At 37.1% G+C, this 24,997-nt stretch overlaps 3 protein-coding genes across 5 annotated transcripts; all 3 read right to left on the reverse strand.

Annotated features, from left to right (window-relative positions):
• si:dkey-10o6.2 (uncharacterized protein LOC100124608 homolog) lies at nt 1-7,561 on the reverse strand. 3 transcript variants are annotated; one of them, XM_062987657.1, is made up of 8 exons: nt 7,475-7,561; nt 3,591-3,768; nt 3,388-3,512; nt 2,566-2,632; nt 2,337-2,478; nt 1,428-1,573; nt 1,060-1,170; nt 1-969 (listed from the first exon to the last, which is right to left on the reverse strand). In XM_062987657.1, the coding sequence occupies exons 2-8, from the start codon at nt 3,744-3,746 to the stop codon at nt 799-801; spliced, it is 918 nt and encodes a 305-aa protein (XP_062843727.1). In that variant the 5' UTR covers nt 3,747-3,768; nt 7,475-7,561; the 3' UTR covers nt 1-798. The 3 variants fall into 3 exon arrangements, with proteins under 3 accessions (XP_062843727.1, XP_062843729.1, XP_062843726.1); XM_062987659.1 differs by having other exon boundaries at nt 7,414-7,545; XM_062987656.1 differs by having other exon boundaries at nt 7,424-7,544.
• A 4,726-nt stretch (nt 7,562-12,287) lies between these two features.
• LOC134302236 (uncharacterized) lies at nt 12,288-13,045 on the reverse strand. The gene is given in 2 exon segments (XM_062987272.1): nt 12,288-12,652; nt 12,751-13,045. Coding segments are annotated over 2 exon segments (660 nt in total).
• Nucleotides 13,046-14,100: 1,055 nt separating this feature from the next.
• Nucleotides 14,101-24,689, reverse strand: ncstn (nicastrin). The gene is made up of 17 exons (XM_062987826.1): nt 24,499-24,689; nt 22,893-22,994; nt 22,417-22,540; nt 22,148-22,266; nt 21,622-21,767; nt 20,964-21,114; nt 20,757-20,869; nt 20,254-20,406; nt 20,056-20,160; nt 19,896-19,973; nt 19,516-19,685; nt 19,043-19,145; nt 18,695-18,793; nt 17,960-18,059; nt 17,707-17,870; nt 17,127-17,339; nt 14,101-16,397 (listed from the first exon to the last, which is right to left on the reverse strand). The coding sequence occupies exons 1-17, from the start codon at nt 24,554-24,556 to the stop codon at nt 16,275-16,277; spliced, it is 2,121 nt and encodes a 706-aa protein (XP_062843896.1). The 5' UTR covers nt 24,557-24,689; the 3' UTR covers nt 14,101-16,274.
• Between the last annotated feature and the right edge of the window lie 308 nt (nt 24,690-24,997).

Below are 24,997 nucleotides of genomic sequence, written 5' to 3' on the forward strand. Positions count from 1 at the left end.
TGACATTTAAGAATTTATTTTCACAATAAAAATACAATTTGGATTAAAATGGCACATTTGTAAAAATTCCACAGGATTAAAAGAACTCAAATTACTCAAAAAGTCTTGTTTTACCCAAGGTATTAATGTTGTTAATGTTCCAGCCATTTAGACACAAAAAAAGAAGAGTTGCAGAAATGATTATCAGAGACAAAATGTTAGTGTTAATCCTGTATTTTTTTTGCATTATAATTTTTTTAGCCATTTTTAACAGCACTGTCATGTACTGTTATATGTTGAGACTGAAACCCGTGTACCAACTGGGTTTATAAAACTATCTGCAACTCCAGGAAAACTGCAGTAGAAAACAAACAAATCTGAATATCTTGTTTTATTGCATTTTACAAAACGTCCCAACTTTTCTGTAAATGTGTTTTATACTCGTCACAGCAAACAGCTGACATCACTAAACCTTTAGGGTTATGTTTAGGGTTAAAGTATGCTTTACGTGTGCCTAAACAATCAGCTGCAATATACATAAATGTTGCCCATATGAGGTATAGAAGGTTTTCCATCTTGACGGCAATAAAAATTCCTCAGAGATCTGAACATATTTTGCAATGAAGTGGAAAAATATTTAACTAAAGCTACACTGACTATGTCGTCAATCAAACCATGTCTGCCGGGCATAAGTGGACGATTATATTTTGCCTGTAATCCCAGTGGTCAATATGTACTCAATATATTTACAAAAATAGTGTCAACAGTGGTTTAACATTAGCTACCAGTTAGCAGATGTATTAAAAAACAATTCATTGTTTAATAAGTGTCTTCAAATCTTGAAAGCAGATAATTCAGAGCTGTTACTGGGGGGTATTTGTTCAATCCATCAAAACAAGTGATGAGGGCTTCATTATCTGGATGCACAAAGAATGCCAAAGACTGACGTGTGCTTACGTCACCTGGAGGAGGAAGTAAAACCCTGTGGACCTGAGAGAAAACATTCCAGATTAAATAAAATAAATAAAATCATGTCATTATAATTTTTTTGCTTTGCCAAAATAAAATTGTGATATTTACAGCAGACACAAACTTGTCACTGGTCCATCTCTGCATTAAGTCAGCAATGTTGACCAGAACAGCTCCAGGAATGCTGGGGGCTGAAATAAACTCGCCTTTACGACCCTGTACCTGAAAAAAAAAGACGTTAAAGCAAACTTTCTCTATAACACATTAGCACTAATGTATCATTAATAGATGCATTAGTGCCCCCTCTGGATGCAATGAATAAAGAGCAGTTTGAAAAAAGCTGTGAGGTTTGTGTGTTGAGGAAGCAGCTGAGAGTCCCATTTTAATTTAAAAATGACACAATTAGGAGACAATTGATCATCATCACTGGTAAAAATGCATCAGTAGTATTTACGGTTTATGCCAATTTTGAAAAGTACCTGCAGGCCTTCCTCATTGCCCTGGAAGAGTAGCGTGATGCTGCCATAGTCGGAGTGCTCACCACAGCGGAGCTGATCTTTCTTCACAATACCAGGATTAACCGATGGGTAATACAGAGAGCGCAGGGTGGTGTCATTATCCTTACCTTAAAATCAACAGAAAATCATTTTAACCACTGTGTTGGAAATGTAGAATAATGAATTATAGTGCTAAGGTATTTAAATCCTCATGGTTAAGTTCATTCATATACTCTATGTTATGAGCAGTGGAAGTTGGTATGTAACTGGTATGTAACCTGGAGTTCTCTAGGTTTGAGAGAACATCCTACATTCATGGGAGTTGACTGGGGGTATATAAGCTTATCTGATTAAACACTTGGCACTGTTGCCACACAGATATAACATTACATATGCCTTCATACAGGATTTTTGCTACATTCCACAATAGTACTGTCTATTGCTGTTTTGTTACTTGGTGGCTTAATTTAATACTCAGTTAAATATTTGTATAATTTATTGTATAAATATTTGGGTAATTTATTTAAGTAACAGTTCTCACAGTACAGCTTTGTTCTTATTATTGATTTTATTATAAATACTTTACTTGTTTCTTAAATCTTTTGATAATATCATGCACAACAGATGGTAGAATACTTGAAATTGTTGAAATTGCTCAACAAGAAAACTGCTGGATTATCCTCAACATACATCCAAGCACAACTGCCTTTAACATTTTACATCATTCCTAGTCCTACACTGCCACTCACCTATCTTTTGAGGAATGTTGTGTATATATTTTTACAAAAATAAAACAAATACAATATATTATGTACAACTGCCCAGTGAACCAAACCCAGTGTCTGTGCAACCCGGTTGTGTGTAATTAAAGATTAAGTGCGTTTAGCTTACTTCCAATGAACCTGTGTGTTTCGAGGAAGACCTCTGGGTCCACACCAAGACTGAAAGCCATGACTTTCAGTACACGAAGAGAAAGAGCTCTACAATGCAGGAAAAATTCCACTACGGTGGCCCGTAATCCTGTGGGCCATTTCTGAGAAAAGGAAACAATTGTAGTTTTTCATAATGACTTTTGGAAAAATAGAATTTGCTGTTAAAGTGAAAGAAAAGACATAATTACTATATTTTCACTTATAGATGTGATGTTAAAAGCCTCCTTCAGGTCACCGGGCCGGCGAGGATTCAAACTGTGGAAATAAAGAATTAAAATTAAAATTAAAATGACTTCTAAGTAACATTCCCACCCATGACCCTCATTTACAGCCGAAATTACTGTACAAGTTCAGGTAAACTTGTATAAGACATTTATGTCATGCCAGTTTGTGATTAGGGTTTGTTTATAAATATATTGTAGTTTTTCTATTCTTAGTATAAACACATCAATTCATTGGCGGTGTAAAGAAATGTATCAACCAGTTAATTGTTAGTGATTATGAATGACTCTGTGGACATAAAAATATGGCTAGTTTTGCTGCACCCATTAAAAAGTACATGGAACAGTGGTCTACAGTGGTTTGCCAAGGTTGAAAAGAAACCCCAAACAAAATGGTGAAAGCTGATTTGTCTGAATGGTCTGATGTAATCCAACAACCAAAAAAGTAGAGTTTTGTTTTCAGTTTAAGTGTTTTTACTTCCTTTTTTTATCTGGACTAAAACAGTGGCACGTAAGCACTGAAGGATCTGGACTAGTAATCAGAAGGTCACTGGTTCAAGACCCTCCATTGGCATGTTGCCACTGTTGGGCCCTTGAGCAAGGCCCTTAATCCTCAATTGTTTGGATTGTATTCAGACACAAATGTATGTCGCTTTGAATAAAAGTACTAAATGCTGTAAATGTGAATGCAGTAAATGTAATCTTTGTAGGGTTAAGCTGCCTTAGTTTTCTTTTCTTCTGGTTTGTATAGTCTTTTAAGTGTTTTATGTAGAAGATGAAGCAAAATACCTCTCCGTTTCTGACGAGACCCAGCCATGATTGACATTAATATCATAACTTCCTCTTTTAAAGGAGCTTTTCTGCTCTTCTGGGAGCAGAAAGAACTTCTTAGAAACATCCAGGACACGTTCAACCTATAAAAGACACAAAGATTTTCAACTGGCGTGTGTGTATAGAGCTAATTATTCAGTTTTCGAAGAAAGTACACCCACCTCTTTCTGATCAATTCCAGTATTTTTCAGATAAACAAACCCCACTTCTTCAAAGGCTGTTTGTAGTTCTCTACTTATTTTTTGTAGATCTTCTTTGGCAATATCACTGGTCCCGAGTTTGTAGACGCCAAAGTCGATTACAGGTATAGACAGCATGTTGTTCTTTGTGGTATTGTGGCTGAGAACAGATACCAGAAAGACCAACGATAAAGAAAGCCTGACTGATCAAATCTAAACAATCACCTTTAGTTTTTCAGCCGTGTAACATGCATGCAAGAGTATAAAAGAAATACATGTAAGCCAGTGGCGGAGCCAGACAATTTTCATAGGGGTGGCCAGACTGAGACCATTGCTCACACAGGGGTGGCACAGAAACTGATACCTTTTTTTATGTGGTCACTCACTCATTTACCTATACAGGCAGTAAGTGTCATATAGAATTACATCACGAAGAATAATAAGCTTTTTTTTCTCTTCATTTTCTCTGACAAGTGAAAAACCAAAATATAGCCTATAACCTTAACATTATGAGGAAGAATTTCAAAGATATTCCTTTGCAATACTTTATCATTTGGCTGCCAACTTGCGTGTAATGATGAGACTCATTTAAACCCCAGAACATGCTAGTGTGAATGCATGGAAAACAAATTTTAATTTTCTTTCAACAATATGATACAGACTGACCAACACTATTAAGCCAAATCAGCATTGAAAATAGACCTTACTTTTAATAGCCTTCTACAATGCTGGAGCTTCTTAAAACAGAATATATTTTTTTAAATAGAAGTGTTATTTAACTGCTATTAAATTGTTTTCCAACAAAATCCATCTGGCAACACTGGAACGCGCAGAGCCAGCTGGCGCCTTTACTCGTAGCTCGCCACAACTACTACTAAATAGTAATAGTAGTACTAGTAGTACTACTTCTGTAATTGTGTTGGTGGTTGACATTTATGTTGAGTGTATTACTGCACGGTTTTGGGGGAGAACGAGAACTACTTCTTTGAGGTGCGCTGTTGAATTGCGTCCCTGTGAGAACACCTGCGTGCACCTGGGTGGCCAAAGATTCATTTATGGTGGCCATGGCCACCACTGGCCACCACTGGCCACCCCCTGGCTCCGCCCCTGATGTAAGGCATCGGAGTTTTTATATCAGTTAACAGCAAAGGTGCACGGAAGTCAGAGTGGAGCATTTACAGATAAGCTGTTATTGAGTCCAAGGGGTAAAATAATTAAATCTATTTATTGGTCATGTGAGCAGTCAAAGTCCGGAGCGCTTAACCGTGCAAAATACAATGATTACGAACTGCAGACCCAACACGATATAGAACAGATGTCAGTAATTTTGCACTTCCATTAAACCAATAATAGTACTATGAAAAGTATGTATGGAACATTTCGAGAACCTTGGTCTCAGCATTACTGCCTGCAAAGGACAAGTGTCAACTGAATTCCTGTTTATTCCTGTAAAATATGTTCACGACGTTAAAAGTCATGCCAAAAACTTGAATTATAACTATTTATTATAATAAAGTGTTGACAGTGTTGACATGAACTGTTTATAAATTGTCATGTCTCATGTACGGTGGCCGAGAAGTGCAAAACAAATTTACATTTCAGAAAACAAAATTACAAAAAAACAAAAACAAATTTACAACAAAAGCAAAAACAAATTTACAAGTGCTCGGGTACCCAGTGTTTGTAAATTTGTTTTGGCATATGTAAAAGTGTTTCAGCACTTGTAAATTTATTTTCGGCATATGTAATTTTGTTTTCTAAAATGTATATTTGTTTTGCACTTCCCGGCCGCACATATTTGACGGAAAAGGCAGGGACAATAAACCGGAAGTGCGTGTTGCTTACCTGCTGTCAATCAAACTGTTTCTCAGCGGTAAAGTGAACGGAGTTTGTGATGGTGACGATAAACAAGGTTTTGTCTAGTTTGTGGAAATCATTTTATCCAGTTGACCCGCTATTGTTTTTCTTGTGGAAAGTTTTGTGCAGATGTTTAGACGTGGCGTGTGCATCTCTATTTACCGTCCGCTCTTCTAAACATCTAAGGAATTCCCACAAGAACAACAAAAGCGAAATAATGAAAATAATTAACACAAAATGGACAAAACATTGTTTATTAGGGACGGAACATTTGATACCGAGGCTTTAAAACTTGTTTCACTTTTGTAACAGTGGACTCAGTGTATCGGAGCTTATATTAAAGCAGCATGTACGGGACTGATGAAGCTTTGGTGCTGTGTTTTATCTCACTCACTATATAAGAGACAATCAAACCAGGGTTACCCACCGTCCTGTAACATACACAATCCTGCTTTATCTGGAGACTAAACACCGCGTTCAGTACTGAACTGATACAGGACGCTTTGTTCCGTATTTTTATCAATGGGAGACGGTGTGGTGTATGAAACAGAAGGAAACTGCTGCTTAATTCATTATATTAAATAGTGTTCACTTTTATTCTTAGTAACGTGACATAACCTGTTTAATAAACCGCTGTATGAGTAGCACAGTGGGCGGAGTGCGTTGTTTTGCCTAAAATATGGTTCTGATAAAGAATGAAAATAATAAATGTTAAACACCATAAATAAAACCTTTGTTCTCATGACTGTGTAAGGTCCCCCCCTGCTGCTATAACCAGCGCACACACACCGTTACTAAGAATAAAAGTGAACACTACTTAATATAATTCCCTCAGTCTCCCACTGATAAAAATACGGAACAAAGCGTCCTGTATCAGTTCAGTACTGAACGCGGTGTTTAGTCTCCAGATAAAGCAGGATTGTGTATGTTACAGGACGGTGGGTAACCCTGGTTTGATTGTCTCTTATATAGTGAGTGAGATAAAACACAGCACCAAAGCTTCATCAGTCCCGTACATGCTGCTTTAATATAAGCTCCGATACACTGAGTCCACTGTTACAAAAGTGAAACAAGTTTTAAAGCCTCGGTATCAAATGTTCCGTCCCTAATAAACAATGTTTTGTCCATTTTGTGTTAATTATTTTCATTATTTCGCTTTTGTTGTTCTTGTGGGAATTCCTTAGATGTTTAGAAGAGCGGACGGTAGATAGAGATGCACACGCCACGTCTAAACATCTGCACAAAACTTTCCACAAGAAAAACAATAGCGGGTCAACTGGATAAAATGATTTCCACAAACTAGACAAAACCTTGTTTATCGTCACCATCACAAACTCCGTTCACTTTATCGCTGAGAAACAGTTTGATTGACAGCAGGTAAGCAACACGCACTTCCGGTTTATTGTCCCTGCCTTTTCCGTCAAATATGTGCGGCCGGGAAGTGCAAAACAAATATACATTTTAGAAAACAAAATTACATATGCCGAAAATAAATTTACAAGTGCTGAAACACTTTTACATATGCCAAAACAAATTTACAAACACTGGGTACCCGAGCACTTGTAAATTTGTTTTTGCTTTTGTTGTAAATTTGTTTTTGTTTTTTTGTAATTTTGTTTTCTGAAATGTAAATTTGTTTTGCACTTCTCGGCCACCGTACTCATGAGATCCCTGTCGTGTTATCAGAACACATTTTGCGATTACAACTTCTCCGTAAGAGCAAATACAGCAGCTCAGAAACTAACATTCGTCAAATCTTTAATCTTTTTTCCACAAATAAGTAAAACTTTACACATTACATTAAAAGCGCACTGAAAGATTGTAGCGTCTGTGTTTTTAGCGCATGCGCCATCACGCCGCTTCTCTCGTCAAACAAACAACATTTCCATGAAGTTTCTTTAAATAGATTATAAACAGATTATCTGACAATAAATGTCAACACAAACACCTTGTACTACCTGAAGACGAGCTAAAAAATCAGCTTCTGTCATGCCGTTGGAACAGCTAACCTGTTTTCCTGTAACTTAAGGCCACTTCACTTCACAATAAAGATCCTTACGCACACAAACATGAACCGCGGTCAAATCAGCCTCCACATTGTTTGTGAAGATGTGCGTATACTAAACATTACGGTAAAAGCGTCTGGCGGAACTGGTAAAACGACGTGAACGTGAAAATATATATATATAAATATCTTAATTAAAATAATATAAAAATATATCAGTTAAAAAAATATATAAATATATTAATTAAAATAATATAAAAATATATCAGTTAAAATAATATATAAATATATCAGTTAAAAATATATAAATATATCAGTTAAAATAATATAAAAATATATCAGTTAAAATAATATATAAATATATCAGTTAAAATAATATATAAATATATCAGTTAAAAAATATATAAATATCATTGAAAATAATATATAAATATATTAATTAAAATAATATATAAATATCAGTAAAAAATATATAAATATATTAATTAAAATAATATAAAAATATATCAGTTTAAACAATATATAAATATATTAATTAAAATAATATAAACATATATCAGTTAAAATAATATAAATATATCAGTTAAAAAATGAATAAATAAATAAACCAATTTCTTGCTACAAATTGTATGTGGGACACAATTTCAGGCTTTGAACAAAAAAAATTTATTTAAAGTCAACTAAACTGTCATCTAATCTAATTTCCCTAATTGTTATTAAACGGAATAATCTTGATTACATAAATTGTTATTGTTATTAAGGAATCCTCTTGTTCCCACAGAACAATTCCACTTCATAATAATAGTACACCACCTGTAGTTTACACTCAGTTAATATCAAGACATTCTGATGGATCATTTCTAAATAATATAGAGTGAAAATAATAGAAATGTTACAATATAAAGGCCTTCATTAGAATTATTATTTCTTTGGCTTTGGTTTGTTTTGCTCGATTTTCGGTTTGAAATCGTGTGCATAATATTGCGATTTTTATAACGTTAACAATTAAATTGTTTGACTTAAAAACGGTAAAAATGTGCACTTCCCATAATGAAAATTAATAACTACATCTATTCCAATCGGATTTATTTATTTAATCAGACTCTATTTCGGTTTTTAAGGTAGTTTCGTTTCCTTTGATCGTATTATATTGATACATGTGTCTAAATAAACATAAACTTTGTACTTTGAACCGTAGCTATATTTGCTGTGATCTGGATAATATAAAAAATGCCTCTTGGTATTGCATTTATTTAAAAAAGATGTGTACTTATAATTATTAAAACTGAACCCTTACAGTCATGCAAGTGGCAGTACTACTACAAACTATCCAGGCAAGAACATGGAGGCGCAGCAGCTTGTGCCTGCAGACTACACATGTGATTACCGTGTCTGTGAACGCGCATGCGCAAAGGTTATATAACAGGAAATTCAGCAAATGGTTCCCAATGAGCTCACAAAGTTAAAAATCATGCCACAAACCGTAAAAAAAAAAAAAACAGGCAGTATTAAAAAAACGTTATTTATACCCATTTTATACTAATTTATTACCATTTTATATATATTTTATACCCATATTATAATATAGTGTTGATAGTGTTGACATGAATTGTTTATAAATTGTTATCTCTCATGAGATGAATCAGAATCAGAATCAGAATACTTTACTGATCCCAGAGGGAAATTGCAGTTTTTTACAGTAGCACCCATTTATGTAAAAATGATAAACACTCTACTAGCTTAAAACAAAGAAAAGAAGAAGAAAAATTTAAAGTTAAAGTTAAAAAGTTATATACACACAATTAAATCATTAAAATGCTTACAGCACAGAGACATGCTGTGAGGAGACGGAGATGGGGCAGCACTGTCTCCTCACAGCATGAAGGTGGGGTCCTTTCTGTGAGTGTGGAGTTTGCATGTTCTCCTGGGTTTCCTCCGGGAGCTTCGGTTTTCTCCCACAGTCCAAAGACATGCAAATGATGTGAAGTGGAGATACAAAATTGACCATGACTGTGTTTGACCTTAAACTTGTAAACTAATGAATCTTGTGTAACGAGTAACTACATGTCCTGTTATGAATGTAACCAAAGTGTGTAAAACATGACGGGAAATTCCTAATAAATAAATAAATCTCTCATGAGATTCCTGTCGCGCCATGCTAGGTATTGAAGTAAATCTTCTGACACGTGTTAAACTTGTGCAATAAACCACAACTTTATGAACCATGAACCAATAAATTATTTATTTTTCAACATTCATTCAACTAGAAATTAATCATACAGAGCAATTCAGTACTGACTGTGGCTTGAACATAATGTACAAAACTATTTTGTTAAAAATCCTAATTAATGTCAAACAAAACTCAAACTTTTCTCATGGTAGCAAAAAAGTAAGAATCTTTAGTTTATTCACAGTGAGGGCCCACATGGCCAGATTACAAAAATAATACCAGGTAAATATTCACAAGTACAAGACTGCTACTGTATAAGCCCTGTATTTTCTTACAGTGTGTAAATAGCCACTAAATATATACTGCACATAAAAGAACCATAAAATAAAAAACTGTAACGTATCAGTGAAAATGGAGCCACAAAAAGTCTGCAGCAGATTCTCAAAGCTGTCTGGATCTTCTTCTATGATGCAACACAAAACCTCTCTAGCTCCCTGGAAAAAAAAACCCAAAGAGGATTTATATATACAGTAACTTGTATAATATACTCGGTTTAACCATACAATCCATAAAAAAGAGGAAACATAATGCAGTTTTACTGCATTACACAACCTGTTATTAGAGAACAGTGCAATGTGACTCATTTCCTTTGGCTTAAGTAAATATATTCCATGAAACAAAAACAAACCACCACACAACCAAAAATACATTTGAACAACACTTTTTATCACAGTTTTAGACACTCCTGCAAGTATTTTGTGTAACCATCTTTTGCCGATGCATTCTTCAGAACCTCTCCAGATCCTCCAGGCCTTTGGAACTTTTTTATTTGAACTCTCCTTCTTAGCTCACCCATAACGTTTTGGTCTGGTTTAGGTCAGAAAACTAGGATGACCATGACCAAAAGCTTGATGTTGTTTCAAAGCAGACAGTTCTCAGAAAGCAAAACCACAGATGAAACAGCTTGGCATAAAGTCTTGAAAATCCATCTTGCGCAAACTGAACCTATAATTAACTTGAACTTACAAAACGTTCTCTGTTCCAGAATTTTCCGTCACAGATGCTCCTGTGAAATGAATTGTACAATTTTAGAAGCATTTACATTTACATTTTCTGCATTTAGCGGACGCTCTTACAGAACTTACAGAAGTGCTTCCATAGTAAACATTTCATTTCTCAAGTTTTAGTAAACAACAGTCGAAGAACACAAATCTGCTGAAACCTGTTAGAACCAAAGTGTTTTTTTCTTTCTTTCTTTTTTTTTTTGGAAATGGAAGAAAAATATTAGTAAATAAGTACAAGTCAGCTTAAGTGCTTAGTAAAAAGGTGGGTTTTTAATAGTTTTTTAAAGACAGCAAGAGACTCAGAGAAGCAAAACCTACAGAATAATTAAGAGTAACATTTACTAATAATCTGTACATTTGTTGTTACCTGAAACATCCTTTGAGGGAGATCTGTCTTAAAAATACAAAAGGGAATAAGTGAGAAAGAAGCGCTTCACTGTCAGCTCAGTTATTCAATATACAGTATATTATACTCACATGTATGTAGGGTCCTACTACATACTTCATACAATGGTTCTAATCAGCTTGCTTGTTCTACAGAAAGAAATTATGTGCAAATAAATGTATTCTAAACCTGAAATAGTCACACAAAATCAAGAATTTACTCAGGAAGTACTTTAATCAGGAAGTTAATTGCTGTATTAAGCGAATGTTTTGTTGTTAGTAATATTACGTATTAAGAAAGCTTTGTATTGCATCCTTATGTATAACATAAATTACATGCTGCTCCCAACTTTGTTGCTATGGTTTGCAAATATACTTTAATTGTTTTAACATGATTGTGCTTCTGTGCATAAAGAGATTGAGATAGGTGTTAGGTGAGAGTTAGATAGAGTTTGATAGGTGAAACTCCAGTAAGCTACACAGGGGTTAATTTAAATATCAATTGCAAACCAAGTTTTCTTGTCCAACATCAGTGGCTGACCTGAGAAAGAATGAAAATGAGTGCTTGACTGACGGCTCAGTTATTTAAGAAAAATAATACTTGCATGTATTCAGGGTGACGGTGAGTTGTTGTAGTCAGCTTCTTTTTTCTAGAATATAAATAAGTACAAGAATTTTGTCATCATAAAATTAACTGCAGTATTTCTATTCTATACGTATATAGGAATGTCTTGGAGCTAGTAAAATTGAGAACAGGCAAACTTGTGAGTATTGGGCTTCCCAGAATATGTTACCAAACATTTTTCCACTTACGTAGCTTTTCTGCGGGTGGTTGTAGTCTTTGTTGTCAAATCTAAAAAAAAAAAGAAGCTAAATGTGGAAATAGTCGCATGTGATTCACTGTATTAAAGAATGGCCAAGGAACCCCAAATCTTCTACACACCTACAGCTGAAGTCAAAGGGTTAAATTGTCTTGGGTTTTTAATAGTTCTTTTTTATAACTACATTATTGAATTTTTTTTTTTATAATTCTAAGTTATTTTACACATTTATTGTAGATTTTTAGATTTTTTTTTAGGGAAAAAACAACAACTATTATCTCATTTTACTTAATCACATGCCATCAATAGTTAACCTGGAACATGCCCGACAGTGTGCCTAATAAAAAATGTTGTGCCTTATTATTACTTAGTATTCTTTTAATAGTTGTTAAGCCATGTTAAGTGTTTCAGAAGGTCCCAGTTGGTGCTGATACCTGGAACTGGATCAGTGATGCTGAGGTGAACAGGAACCTGCAGATTTCCTGCACTGCACCAGTATTAACCAGTATCACTTCTCCTCAGTCCAGTAATCTGCACAGTGAATGAGCTCCGCCTATCATCTGTAATCTCCACTGCTGAATTCTGGAATCTACTAGTCCTCCCCTCTACGTAGCATTTCCACTCTTCAGCATCGCATCACATTTTTTTATCATACCGATATGCAGCAGTGTAGAAACACTGAATTGTGACGCTGCCCTTAATCACACCCCATACTTCACTGTCCAGCACTGATAAACCAGGATCTGCATAAAGACACAGCAAATGTGTGAAGTGAACATGAGCTCTGAAACAAATATCAACACAATTTGTGAATAAATGTCCTGCCTTACACAATACTTACTTTGACTAACTGTTAGGTACACCTGAGACATGTCGTCTGGACCAAATTGCTCCACAGCACACCAGTAATATCCAGAGTAATACACACTGTACATTTTCACAATGAACAAATTCCTGGCTGAATCATCAATAACTGATGTTTGTCCGTATGTAGTTGCATAGGCTACTATCCTGCAGTTTATCCTGGCATCCCCCTGACACCAGTATTTATTGGATGATGTGTATTGACTAGCGTAATAGCATGGAATAGTTACAGGTCCTCCAGTTTTCACAGCTACTTTGCTTAGTGTCCACATACTTTCTACATCTGCAAACATCAAACTATGTTATAATTAGTCTTATTTCAAATATCGAAGTATTAACTTTTCTTAATAAAAAAAATAAATCTAATTTTAGGAACAGAACGTTTGTTTCTCACCTGAAATGCAGAGCAACAGAGCAAACAAAACAATCAGACCCACAATTGAGTGAACATGTGGTTGTTCAAGGATCAAATAAACACAATCTTCCTTCCTCTCACTAAAGTACCCTGTGAATACAGCACTTCCTTTTTCTGTTAACATCTTTACACATGCAGGTGACTCATTTTGTGGAAAAAAACACAAAATTCCAAAAAGAGCATCAGCTTTTAAACCAGCACCTTGTTAGTTAACAGTGATTGGAAGTATTGTTTATTTTCTACATACACAATCAGTGTAAAGTGGTAAAAGGTTATATGTATATATATATATATATATATACATATACTGTATATATATATATACTGTATATATATATATATATATATATATATATATATATATATATATATATATACTGTATATATACCGTGTATTGGTTTTTAATATACATGCTTTCAAAAACACATAAAAAATGTGAAACATGCCAGCAACAAATACAAAAAAGTTGTGTTGGGGCAAAATTAAGGTAAAAAGTGTGGATTATAATGGATTAAAATCATTTAAAAACATTCCACAGGATGCAGGTAAATTAGCACCATTTTAGCACTCAGATGGCATTGACAAACTGTCTTGCAACTGTGATAATTATAGCTACATGAGCTCTGGGGTACTTTGGAAAACCTTTAACACCTAACACAGTCCACCGCTGCATCAAGAGAGTAACCTGAAAACATGCAAAGTCATGCATTAATTCTGTGCATAACATATGTATTAGCAAGTTTTCTGGGCCCAAGCTCATCTAAGATGGACCTACGGATGGTAAAAATGTGCACAATGGTCACAAGTGCATGTTGAACAAATGTTCAAAAGAATGAAAAAAAATCACTTTTATTTTTATTGCATTTTATAATAAATGGGGTTTGTATAATAAAAGAACCACACTGGAAATGTAAAATAAGCAGTGTTTATTCAGTAATCAAGGCATCAATCTCTACCAACTTCTCACGCAGAAATAATGACATCATACATCAAAATCTTACTGTAAAATAAAAAAACCCACATCTGTCATCTTGATTTGGTCCATTGATGTTCTGTGCCTGTTAAATCAGGGTGGAGTTACAGAAAAGAATCGCCTCTGCTTTACTGTAGTATCTCTCAGTAGTGGTCATTCAGCTGAAAACATGTTCAGGTCCAATCAAACACATTATTGTTTAATTCTGTTTAGGAGAACTTAGAAAGAACATTACACGGATTCTGCTGCACTTATTGCACATCTGCTTACACACACACACACACACACACTATATAGACAAAAGTATTGGGCCCCCCTCTTCTAATGATTTAATTCATGTGCTTCAGCCACAACAATTACTAACGTGAAATAAATCACTTATATAAAGGAAATTATATGCTAACTTGCAGCAAAAGTTAAGGGAAGGTCCCTTCCTGTTCCAGCATGACTCTGCCCCTGTGCCCAAAGCAAGGCCTATAAAGGAATGAAGAAAAGCTCAGTTTAAAGAAACTCCACTCCCACTGAACAGCTTTGGAACTGAGGCATTCTTGAACATCGCTTGCCAGCCATGCAAATGCTGTTTTAATTGAATGGGCACAAATTCCCACAGACATACTTCAAAGTGTTATGAGAAGCCTTTTCAGAAAAGTGGCTGTTGTAATAGCTGAGAAGATCACACTGGGGTCACTTTATTATAATAGCATATGTTTTTACAAGCTCATTGTCAGGTGGCCAAAGAGTATTGGCTATGTAGTGTACGTATGGGCACACATGCATGGGTGCAGGTACGTGCCCACACGGATTTTACATGCACCCATGCATGTATGCAAGCACATGTGATTGTTTTGACCCTATGAAATCCTTTTCTTTATTTTAATTACCTACTTCATTATTTAAATCAATTAATTACTACAGATATTTTGTCCTATTTCATATTTTCAATAAAATCGACATTGTTTGGAAATACTGGTCAAAATTTTCATTTTTCCCACCTACCCTGGATGCCATTTGATTCCTGTTGCACTTTATTTTCGGCAAAGCATTGCACCAATCTTAGATGCTTGGATTGTATTCGATCATAATCGTAAATCACTTTGCATTAACGCACCCACTAAATGTCAAAAATGTAAAAAATAAATATATAATAAAAATGAATACATAATTGCTTTCATCCCAAGCACCTTACAACTATTATAGGACACAAATCAAACAGCTGAAGGGCCCAACAGCAGTGGTAGGACTACTTCTGCTTTAAAAATAGAAGAAAACAAGAAGACTTTTTTTTTTTACAGTAAACTGAAAAGCATATGCAATTAGACACATGTTAAGATCTTCAACGTTTTGAGACGTGTCCTTTCTTTTTACACTCCTGCAAAATGCGCTTAATGGCAACAGAAATCTGGCTCAAAAACTAGAAGATTTAGGCTGCACTAGATCCGATTATTCAGCTAATCAGAGCAACTCTGTGGTCTCTTATTATTATAGTTCTGAGGAGCATGGTACCATGAAAATCTGATTAATAACACACTGACTGACCAACTAGAAAAAGTGTGTGTGTGTGTGTGAAGATGGTGTAAGTTCAGCAAATCAGCGATTACATCCTTGTTCTTGTCACGGAAATCATAGGGCCCTATTTATCACACGTACACAAACAGGCTTTAATATTCATACGCTCAAATAATCAGTTAATACATTAAATTAAAAAAAACATTCTGATTAGTGCCAAACAAACAGTAAGCACAAATGAAAGGTCAGCATTTAAAAGTAAATATGGACATCTTTTCCCAGCTCACCATGTTCAGTATACCCACACCTGGCCTTGTGTCCAGTTTAGTCCAGTGTGGCCAGGTCCAGTTAAGAGTCTTTAATCATAGAATTATGTTGAAAGTGTATGTGTGTGTGTGTGTGTGTGTGTGTGTGTATGTATGTGTGTACATAAACAGTCCGGCTGGACAGCTGACAATCAACAACAGTCATGCTGAATCTAATGCTGGAGACTGAACAGTGGTACCGAATGATAAATTAATGCACAAGTCTGTACAGTGGTATTAAAGTCTGTGTGAGTGAACTGTACGTTTATTCTGGGTGCTTCTGTGGGCGGAGTCCGGGGGTTCAGTAGGTGGTCGCTGGGGTCTCGTGAGTGGAGCTAAATAGAAGCTCTGCCTTTGAACTGATGAAGTAGGTCAGCAGCAGAGATACCAGCAGAATAGCTATACCCACTCCCAGTGTCAACATCTGTGGGTCAGGAGAAAAAAATGTGATAATTATTGGTGTCACATCATTAATTCACTTCATCCTGATCACGACCCCATTTCCCTTTAGCATGTGTTTAGCAAACTCTCAAATAAGTTTATAAACTATTTTGTTTTCATTTTTAAGGATTTTAACGTCATGTTTCACACACTTTGGTTACATTCATGACCGGACAGGTAGTTTCTGCTTACACAAGATTCATCAGTTCAGGTCTTTGATGTGAAATAGTCACAGACAATTTTGTATCTCCAATTCACCTTAACTGCATGTATTTGGACTGTGGGAGGAAACCGGAGCTCCCGGAGGAAACCCAGACATGGGGAGGTCATGCAAACTACACACAGAAAGGACCTGGACACACAGCCATGTTTTTATTACTATGTTAGTTTCACTGGAGTACTGAAAATGGTCCATAATGCAAATTATATCAGGTTATTCAAGGTCCTACTCCATTAATCGATAGGGTAAAAGAGGGTGACAAAGTGTACCAAGCAACAGATGAACTACGATTAGTAGTTATATACCCACAAAGTCTATCAACAAGGTGGATTGATTCAGTCACTAGTAGTTATATACCCATAAAGTCTATCAACAAGATGGATTCAGTCACTAAATTTATATGCAAGGCAGTTAATAATCAATACCAACCAATAATGGCTGGTGAGTGTACATGATTAGTAAAAAATTTATATTACATAACAAGTACATTACCTCTAACTGTGGACTCGCTATTAGAAAGATGCGAGCATCCGTCCTCTTCCAGCGCGACTCGGTCCACGTGGAGTACTCTTTGGAACCGTACTCCCGAAGCTCAAAAGCAGGGGACTTGGCTTTGGTAAGGAAAACACTAGATCGGACACAAAATGGTTCCCCTGTAGTGTGGTTTTCAGAAGCAGGACCAGATACCCACTCGTAAGAATACAACTGAGAGAAAGAAGAGCACAGAGATAATCAGCACAGTGAAACAGTGTTAACTGGACTACAGATACAGCAAAGATGCCATTCAGTTAAAGTATATTGATTTCAACCACAGATTACGATGACCTGTTTACATTTACTATAACTATACAATCAAAAGCTCTGTAGGTTATAATTAACCCAAATCAAATGTTTGTTAGCATCTTTGCAACTAAATTGCCCTTAGATGTAAATAAATGAGCAAATGTGGCAGTACCACCTTACACCACTAGTCATCAGTGCTGCTGGACACCACATGACTCTGACTAGGACGTGACTGTGATAAAATGATTGCTTAAGATCATTTAGTGAAAACCAGATTGTCATCACGTACATCTTTGCTCTCGCCGGGAACATCTTTAGGACTCTGGCACTGAGTTTGGTTAAGGCTGGTGGCAGTGCCAGTCATATTGGCCAAAATGAACTTCACCAAGGTGGTCACAATCTTCACTTTGTTGCTCATACTCAGGCCTACATAGTACAGCGGTGGGGCAGAGGCTGCAAATAGAACAGACAAAGAGAATTACTATGCATACAAGTATGCATGTGTGTGGACGTATATGGGTGAGGGAGTGGTGGAAACGCACTTAAAATGGATTTGCGTCCATATGCGGCCTCCGGGGGCAGTAAGGAACGGAACCAGCTGTTATTGGTCTGAACCAAGAAGCCGTACAGCAGCTTGGCCATCTGAAACAGAGAGAGAGAGAGAGAGAGTTTATAGAGAGTTCATAGTACAGTTGTACAGTGCATTTATCATTTGGAACACACGTTCCTTACGTAAACTTAAAGCTTGCTTGACTGTAAACAGTGTCAATTCTGTTTAAGCAGCTTGTATCTAGTGGCAATTTTTGTGTGAATTTTTTGAAATAATTCTGGATAAGTACTGACCCAACATTGGCACCATTCCATTTATTTTGTAATAGGTGCAGTCAATTTTATTTTTACTATTTATATGGACACTGAGAAACTGCATGTTTTGTGGACAACAAGGATGTGCCACAAACATTCAGTTACAGAAAAACAACAGTTGCAGAAATGATTGCACCGCATCTTACCATCTTTGTACAATCTGGTCCCTCTGTGATTTACAAAATGTAACATAAAGCCTCCACAAGGGGGCGTTCACATATAAGTTTATGCAATTATTATTATTTTTCTCTGCGAACCATTTGTTCGACTCGCAACCCGACCCAGGGTTTGAAAAGCCATGATTATACAGGTCCACAATCAGTACAGCATACAGCATAAAGCTAAGGTTAGTGCCTTCACTCTTCCTAGCAAGTGATCACAAGAGAAAAACATTAGGGTATCATGTGACTCACTGTCTTGGTATCAGCGGTGATGTTGCTGAGGAACTTGTCTTCCCCTCCAGCCTGTTTGTACAGCGAGCGAGCTACCAGAGTCGCCACTTCGGTAAGAGACTAAAAAAGAAACAGCAGGAGAAAAAGAAAATAAGCATTTTCAGTACTGCTAATAATACTCTGTGTTTACGTTTGTGGAAAGGTAAGAGAGGTGTGTTAAAGTTATAAAAGTGAAACAGTTTGCAAACAGTTTACTCCTCCTTTTTTTTCCCCACCAGATTCTTTTGGCTTTAATCTTGTCAGAGAAATTATTTGACTCCATAAGACTAAGGTGTGTAAGGCTAGAATACTATACATGGTTAATATTACCTTGGCAGCTTTTGTCTCGTACTCTAGCTGGTCCTCTGGGCTCAGATCAGGAGGGTAGCTCACATGCAGGTATTCTGCTGTATCATACAGACTCTGATAGTACCTGTACAAGCCAAGCAAAAATGCTTCAGTTAAAGTTTAATGTCTATAACCCAGTTAACACAGTGTATTGTTTTTAACATGTATGGTTCAATTACATGCTGAGGCCACCTCTGTTCTCTTGTCTTTGACTAATCAATAGGTTAGTTCCATGGTTTCCCAGACATAGTGATAATCACCTTGTCCTCAGATCTCTATTATATCAGAATTCTACATCTATAATGCTGGGCGATTTGAAACACAGATCCATCCAAGCATATTTTATTGTATATTTAAAATAAAGAATAAGCTCAGTATCAAGATCATGTACACTTGGGTGCGGTTTTGCACAGACAGTATTCAATTACCAGCGTTTTCAGGTCATACTGACACACCTGTTCACGTATGAGGATCGATGGTCGGCAAGCAGCACACCCGGAATTGGCTGAGCCCTCAGGAAGCGCTGTAGGGACGCGGGTGGTAAGGGCTGAGTGGCGTTTGGCTCGTCTAGTGAGAGATTCAGTGCGGAGGCTGCAGATTTGATGTTGGTTACTAGAGCCGTGACCTGCAAAATAATTATAATTTAAATCTGGTGATTCATCATGTATGCCAGTGTCAGTTGTAGTCAGTACTTGGCCAGTAGTTCAGGTCAGTTTGTGCAAGATTTTAGTGTTAATTAGTTCATTCTTTTTACTAACCACATCATCTAAATTAACACCAGTTAAAAATAAATACTGCCACTATTTCCTGTCTCCCCTTGTGTTTTCTAACCTACCTCCTCATTAACTGATTCGTTTCTCCGAGACACAGGGTCTGAATGCATCCACAGTTTCGGTCCATCCCGAAGCCCGACCTGGAAATACGTCACAATTAGAATGTGTGTGTAGTGTTTGGTGTGTGTATTAATGTGTTTGTTCAAGTGCAGCAGAACAAACCTGTCCGATTTCCAGCACTGAGTGCACGTTGTCCAAATCGATCGCAAATTTATTGTTCTGCATATCGTAAACCATCCTGGAGCTGCCAATATAATCAAAAACTTCCTGAAAACGGCACAAGGAGCAAAGATCAATTATGCACTCACACACACACACATACTGTACACAGTTAGTAAGCATACACACAAACCCACTTACTCCCTGAAAGAAAGTAAAGAAGATGTTGCGAGGGGGCGGGGCCACTTGAGTGACCGCTCGAAGAGCCTGGGCGGCAGCCAGCAGGGTCACGATGCTGGACACGGTTCCCTCTGCTGCTGGACCAATTTCATAGAAGAACGATCGCCCATCCAGCTGGGAGAGAAATGGAAACACAAATAAGCATAAACTCTAGCCTGAAAGTAGGTAGATTGCTGTGCAGGTACTAATAATTACAAATAGCAAAACAATTAAGACCTAACGCTTGGGCGCTGTCTATTATGCTAGCTTCTGGTTCGAATCTCTGTGGTGCTAGTGACCAGCAGGTCTTCAACTCAGACATAACTGGCTAAATCTAGGGGGGGGGGTGATGAGTTTCAAAGGTCATCAGCCAATAATGCTTCTAATATCAGCATTGAATATAGGGAAAAATAAACAAAAGGAGCAAACAAGCTGATCCCAAACAGAACCACACTCGCTCTTGACCACTCGCTCTCGGTACTCACCCTGGTAGCAGCGATGACTACGCTCTCATTCTCTTTGTGGCCTTTGGCGGTGATGTTAATGGGCCTCAGAGGTGCCCACACGTTCCAATCTGAGAGAGGATCGCACACCTCTTCTGTTAAAAGAAAAGTGAAAGCATTCAAAGCAGGTTGCATTGTAAGGCGACGAGATGCTCGTTCGGAAAAGCGGGCGTGGGCACGGTTGTGTACCTGGGTTGATGCTGAAGCTTTGCTGCAGGTCTGAACGACGCATGCAGGTCACCGTGTCGGTGACGGCGTGCATGTGAGAGGAGATCTGCATGGCGCACAGTGGGTACTCGGGGGCGGTGCCGTTCACACGCATGTTGTGATCCTCAATACACTGCCAGGAAGAAGAGAAAGCATTAGAGAATTATAACTAGGGATTATGAACTTTCAAAAGAAATGAAAATATGAGGGTTCTTCACAAAATTTCCTCCATTTTTTAAAATCTATTTATTAAGAATTTCAAAAACAAACATTACTTTTCTACATGTTCACCTGCCAATTCATTTTTCCCAGCGTCGTACCAACTTTTTAATGCCATCACTGCTGCTTTCACATCATCGTCACATGACAATCTTCTTCCCCTTAAAGCTTCTTTGAGCGTGCAGAAAGGTGGAAATCAGATGGAGCTAAATCCAGACTATAAGCATCTATCAGTCTCTCAGACACGACCGATTACTACTCCTCCCCTCCGCCCTCACCGTTTACAACCAAAATAGAAAAGTGAGTAAACTTTTTGAAGATCCCTCGTAATTAATGATTATTTGCTGTTTTCACTTGATGTGATGGAGGTTGCACAATAAGCAAATCACACACAAACACAGACATGCAAACAGTTCTCTACCTTGCGAATAACTTGGGTGTTATTATTATCTTTAAATGAGAAAATGGGGAACGAGAAGTCTTCGTAGGATAGGTCGTTGCCAAGCGGGTTCCACACTGTTGTGCTGCAATTTGACAGCTCAGGACCGTACTGCTCGGAGTACACACCTAATAGAAAAGAAAACCACAGACCTTCAAATATGTTCAACACTTACTGTTTGGAATAATTCAGGGTAATTTTACTCGACGTGAACAGACTAACCCAACTATTATTGTCAGATGTACTTAAAGTACTGGCTATTTATATAGTCTTGTAAAAGATTTGGACATCTCTGTTTAAAATCCATGTTCTGATTTTCTGTGTAAGAATAAGTTAACACACTATCTACAGGGATCAAACATACAACTTTTTTTGACCAAAGGTGTCCAAACTTTTGCATAAGACTTTTGTATAACATGTGTATATACAAACATACAGATTTTATTAGTGCTCTTACACTTTTAAACTTCATGTAGCTTATGCAGACTCAAGAACTGTGGAGACAAACCTGTGTTCTGGTTGGGGCAGGACGTGTGTGGTGAGAAGCCTTGAGTGGGAGCTGTGCTGCCTTGTATCACTGCCACTCCCGCCACCCGACTGGAGTTCTTCAACCTCATCATTAAGGATCTGTATAAGAACATCGAGAAAGAACATGCTCAGTGAGTACAGGTCCTGAGTGACACTGTCCACAGTCAAGCAAACTTTATAGACATGAGCCATGCTAGAAAATAAAGTATTTCTTGTGATCTGCACCAGTACAAAAAGTCTCAGTGATACCTGTTGAATTCGCCTGACTCGATGAGTATCATGTAAGGTGGATGTGGCCCCTTGTTGAGGATCCAGTTCAAGTCGTCCTCATTCTCTAGCATGTGGAGAACCCCAGTGTTTCCTGATATAGATGCTAAAGCATAAAACACATGGGTAAATTAAATATAATCAGATCAAATTAATGCATTAGACTAAGATGCTAAATTTTTTTTTTTTTTTTTAGAAGATGGCTAAAAATCTTTTATCACAATATATCTAATGTTTAACCAACGTATTAGTATATTCCATAATTATTAGTAGTCTGATTGGCAGCAGTTATATTATGGCACTGGAACCAAACATATTAGATTACTCACACTGAGACCCTATCTTATTTGTGGCACTGATATGGGTATGCTACTGGCAGCTATTTTAAAGATTGAGCTAGAACAACACTGGTACCCAGACTAACACTTTATCTAATAAGTCACTGATACTGTACTTACACTGGCACCCTATTTGATGAGTGGCATTGAGGAGCCGGACACAGGGAACTGTGTTATTCAAGTTAAAGTAGATCTTCTGCTCTACTGAGCTACAGCTCACATCTAGATCAGGAGGAAATTAACACATGTAAGTCACAATAGCACAAATACAAATAAATAGCAATTATTAGTTATAAAAGATCTCTGCCAGTTAGGACTTTGACGTGTGAGCATTACATTCACTTCAAGTAGGTGTTTAAAGGGGTCAAATAATGGGTACACAAAATACAAAATACACATGCATCCCAAAAACTAATTTGATGTTGTAAGCAAAATAATCTTTAGTCATGACAGCAAATGCCAAACATGATCCGTTTTAGCAAAAAGTAACTGTGGTCTCAAATCCAGCTAAAGCTCACTGACCAGAATAGAAGTCATTTTACAGGATAGGTGGGTAGCACTGTTGCCTCACAGCAAGAAGGTCCTGGGGTCTGGGTCCTTTCTGTGTGGAGTTTTGCGTGGGTTTCCTCCGGGTTCTCCGGTTTCCTCCCACAGTCCAAAGACATGCAAGTGAGGTGAATTGGAGACACTAAATTGTCCATGACTGTGTTCAGTATAACATTGTGAACTGATGAATCTTGTGTTATGAGTAACTACCGTTCCTGTCATGAATGTAACCAAAGTGTTAAACATGACGTTAAAATCCTAATAAACAAACAAACAAACTGGAAAGCAAAATCTTCTCTCAAAATAGATAAGGAAAATAAAAAAGACCAATAGGGCAGGGTAGTTGTAGCCTAGCGGTTAGGGTACTGGACTAGTAATCAGAAGCTCGCTGGTTCAAGCCCCACCACTGTCAGGTTGACACTGTTGGGCCCTTGAGCAAGGTCCTTAACTATCAATTGCTTAGACTGTATACTATCACTGTAATGTAAGTGGCTTTGGATAAAAGCGTCTTCTTAGCCTAGTGGGTAAGGCTTTGAGCTGTTAACTGAAAGGTTGAGAGTTCGAATCCCAGCTCTGTCATGCTGCCACTGTTGGGCTCTTGAAGCCTCTTTGCTCCAGGGATCCATACAATGACTGACCCTGGGATATGCATACTGTACATCTGTATATATGACAATAAGGGCATTGTATTCTATTCTATAACTTGCAGTGTTTCAAACAGACAATAAATGAATAATAAATGACAGATTTTTTTTTTTTTAAAGGGGGGTGGACAAACAGAAATGTGTCCTGTTTAGTTGCACACACAATAAAAGGTGGAAATCTTGAGATTAGTCCTGACACACGAGTGGATGTAATCCTCAGACTTCAGCTGAACACTGCGGTGAGGGTGTAGTTCAATAATAAGTGCAGAGTAATGTTAGTTTCATTACAGGACAAACTGAAAGCAGTGTGTAATGAATGTGCCAGCAGGTCGAGGTTCTTAATAACCAGACTAGGATAATAAATCATGACTGTTATACTGAACATGTGATACACGGAGGCTTTATTACACAGCTGGGTGGATAAAGAGCTCCCGGTTATTCAGCGATCACTTACTATTCACCACCATTACACTGTTCCTCTAAATAATAAGAGAAGTGACGATAATAAACGGTACAATAATGTCATCATAACTTACATGTATAAAAGAAACTGACGAATAAAAACTGAAGCCATTTAAAGGAAAGCTGATCCATTTTCCTGCTTTCTACTCCTCATACACAAAACAAAGGAAGTTCAACAGCTCCAGTGATTTCCTTTTCCGTCTTGTGTGTCAGGTGACTCTAAGGCTGTATCCCAAATGCCAATATAGGCGCCCTACTTAGGGCATCCATTCATAAGTGCTAAAAAACAGCTTGAAAAAGATTATTTTATCGTCATGTTTTACACAAGATTCATCAGTTAACATGTTTATTGTGAAACACAGTCATGGACAATTTTGTATCTCCAATTCACCTCACTTGCACATCTTTGTACTGTGGGAGGAAACCGGAGCTCCCGGAGGAAACCCACTCAGACATAGGGTGGCCACTTTTATAGTCACAAAAAGGAGGACGTCATACCAGCAACAGGGGGACATGATACTGCAACACACAGAATGAAACCATAACCCATATAACAGAGCTTTTGACCAATTT

The sequence above is a fragment of the Trichomycterus rosablanca genome, chromosome 25 (assembly GCF_030014385.1).
Source record: "Trichomycterus rosablanca isolate fTriRos1 chromosome 25, fTriRos1.hap1, whole genome shotgun sequence".
In the NCBI taxonomy this organism is placed as follows: domain Eukaryota; kingdom Metazoa; phylum Chordata; class Actinopteri; order Siluriformes; family Trichomycteridae; genus Trichomycterus; species Trichomycterus rosablanca.

Excerpts from the sequence above, each read along its gene's own strand:
- si:dkey-10o6.2 (XM_062987657.1), bottom strand. The coding sequence starts at position 3,746 with ATGCTGTCTATACCTGTAATCGACTTTGGCGTCTACAAACTCGGGACC. Across the intron at positions 1,171-1,427 it reads GCAATGAGGAAGGCCTGCAG|GTACAGGGTCGTAAAGGCGA; the intron begins GTACTTTTCAAA and ends TTTTTTTTTCAG. Across the intron at positions 970-1,059 it reads GTGACAAGTTTGTGTCTGCT|GTCCACAGGGTTTTACTTCC; the intron begins GTAAATATCACA and ends GTTTTCTCTCAG.
- ncstn (XM_062987826.1), bottom strand. The coding sequence starts at position 24,556 with ATGGATCAGCTTTCCTTTAAATGGCTTCAGTTTTTATTCGTCAGTTTC. Across the intron at positions 20,161-20,253 it reads TCTTTACTTTCTTTCAGGGA|GAAGTTTTTGATTATATTGG; the intron begins GTAAGTGGGTTT and ends TGCCGTTTTCAG. Across the intron at positions 16,398-17,126 it reads TAGCGAGTCCACAGTTAGAG|ATGTTGACACTGGGAGTGGG; the intron begins GTAATGTACTTG and ends CCTGACCCACAG.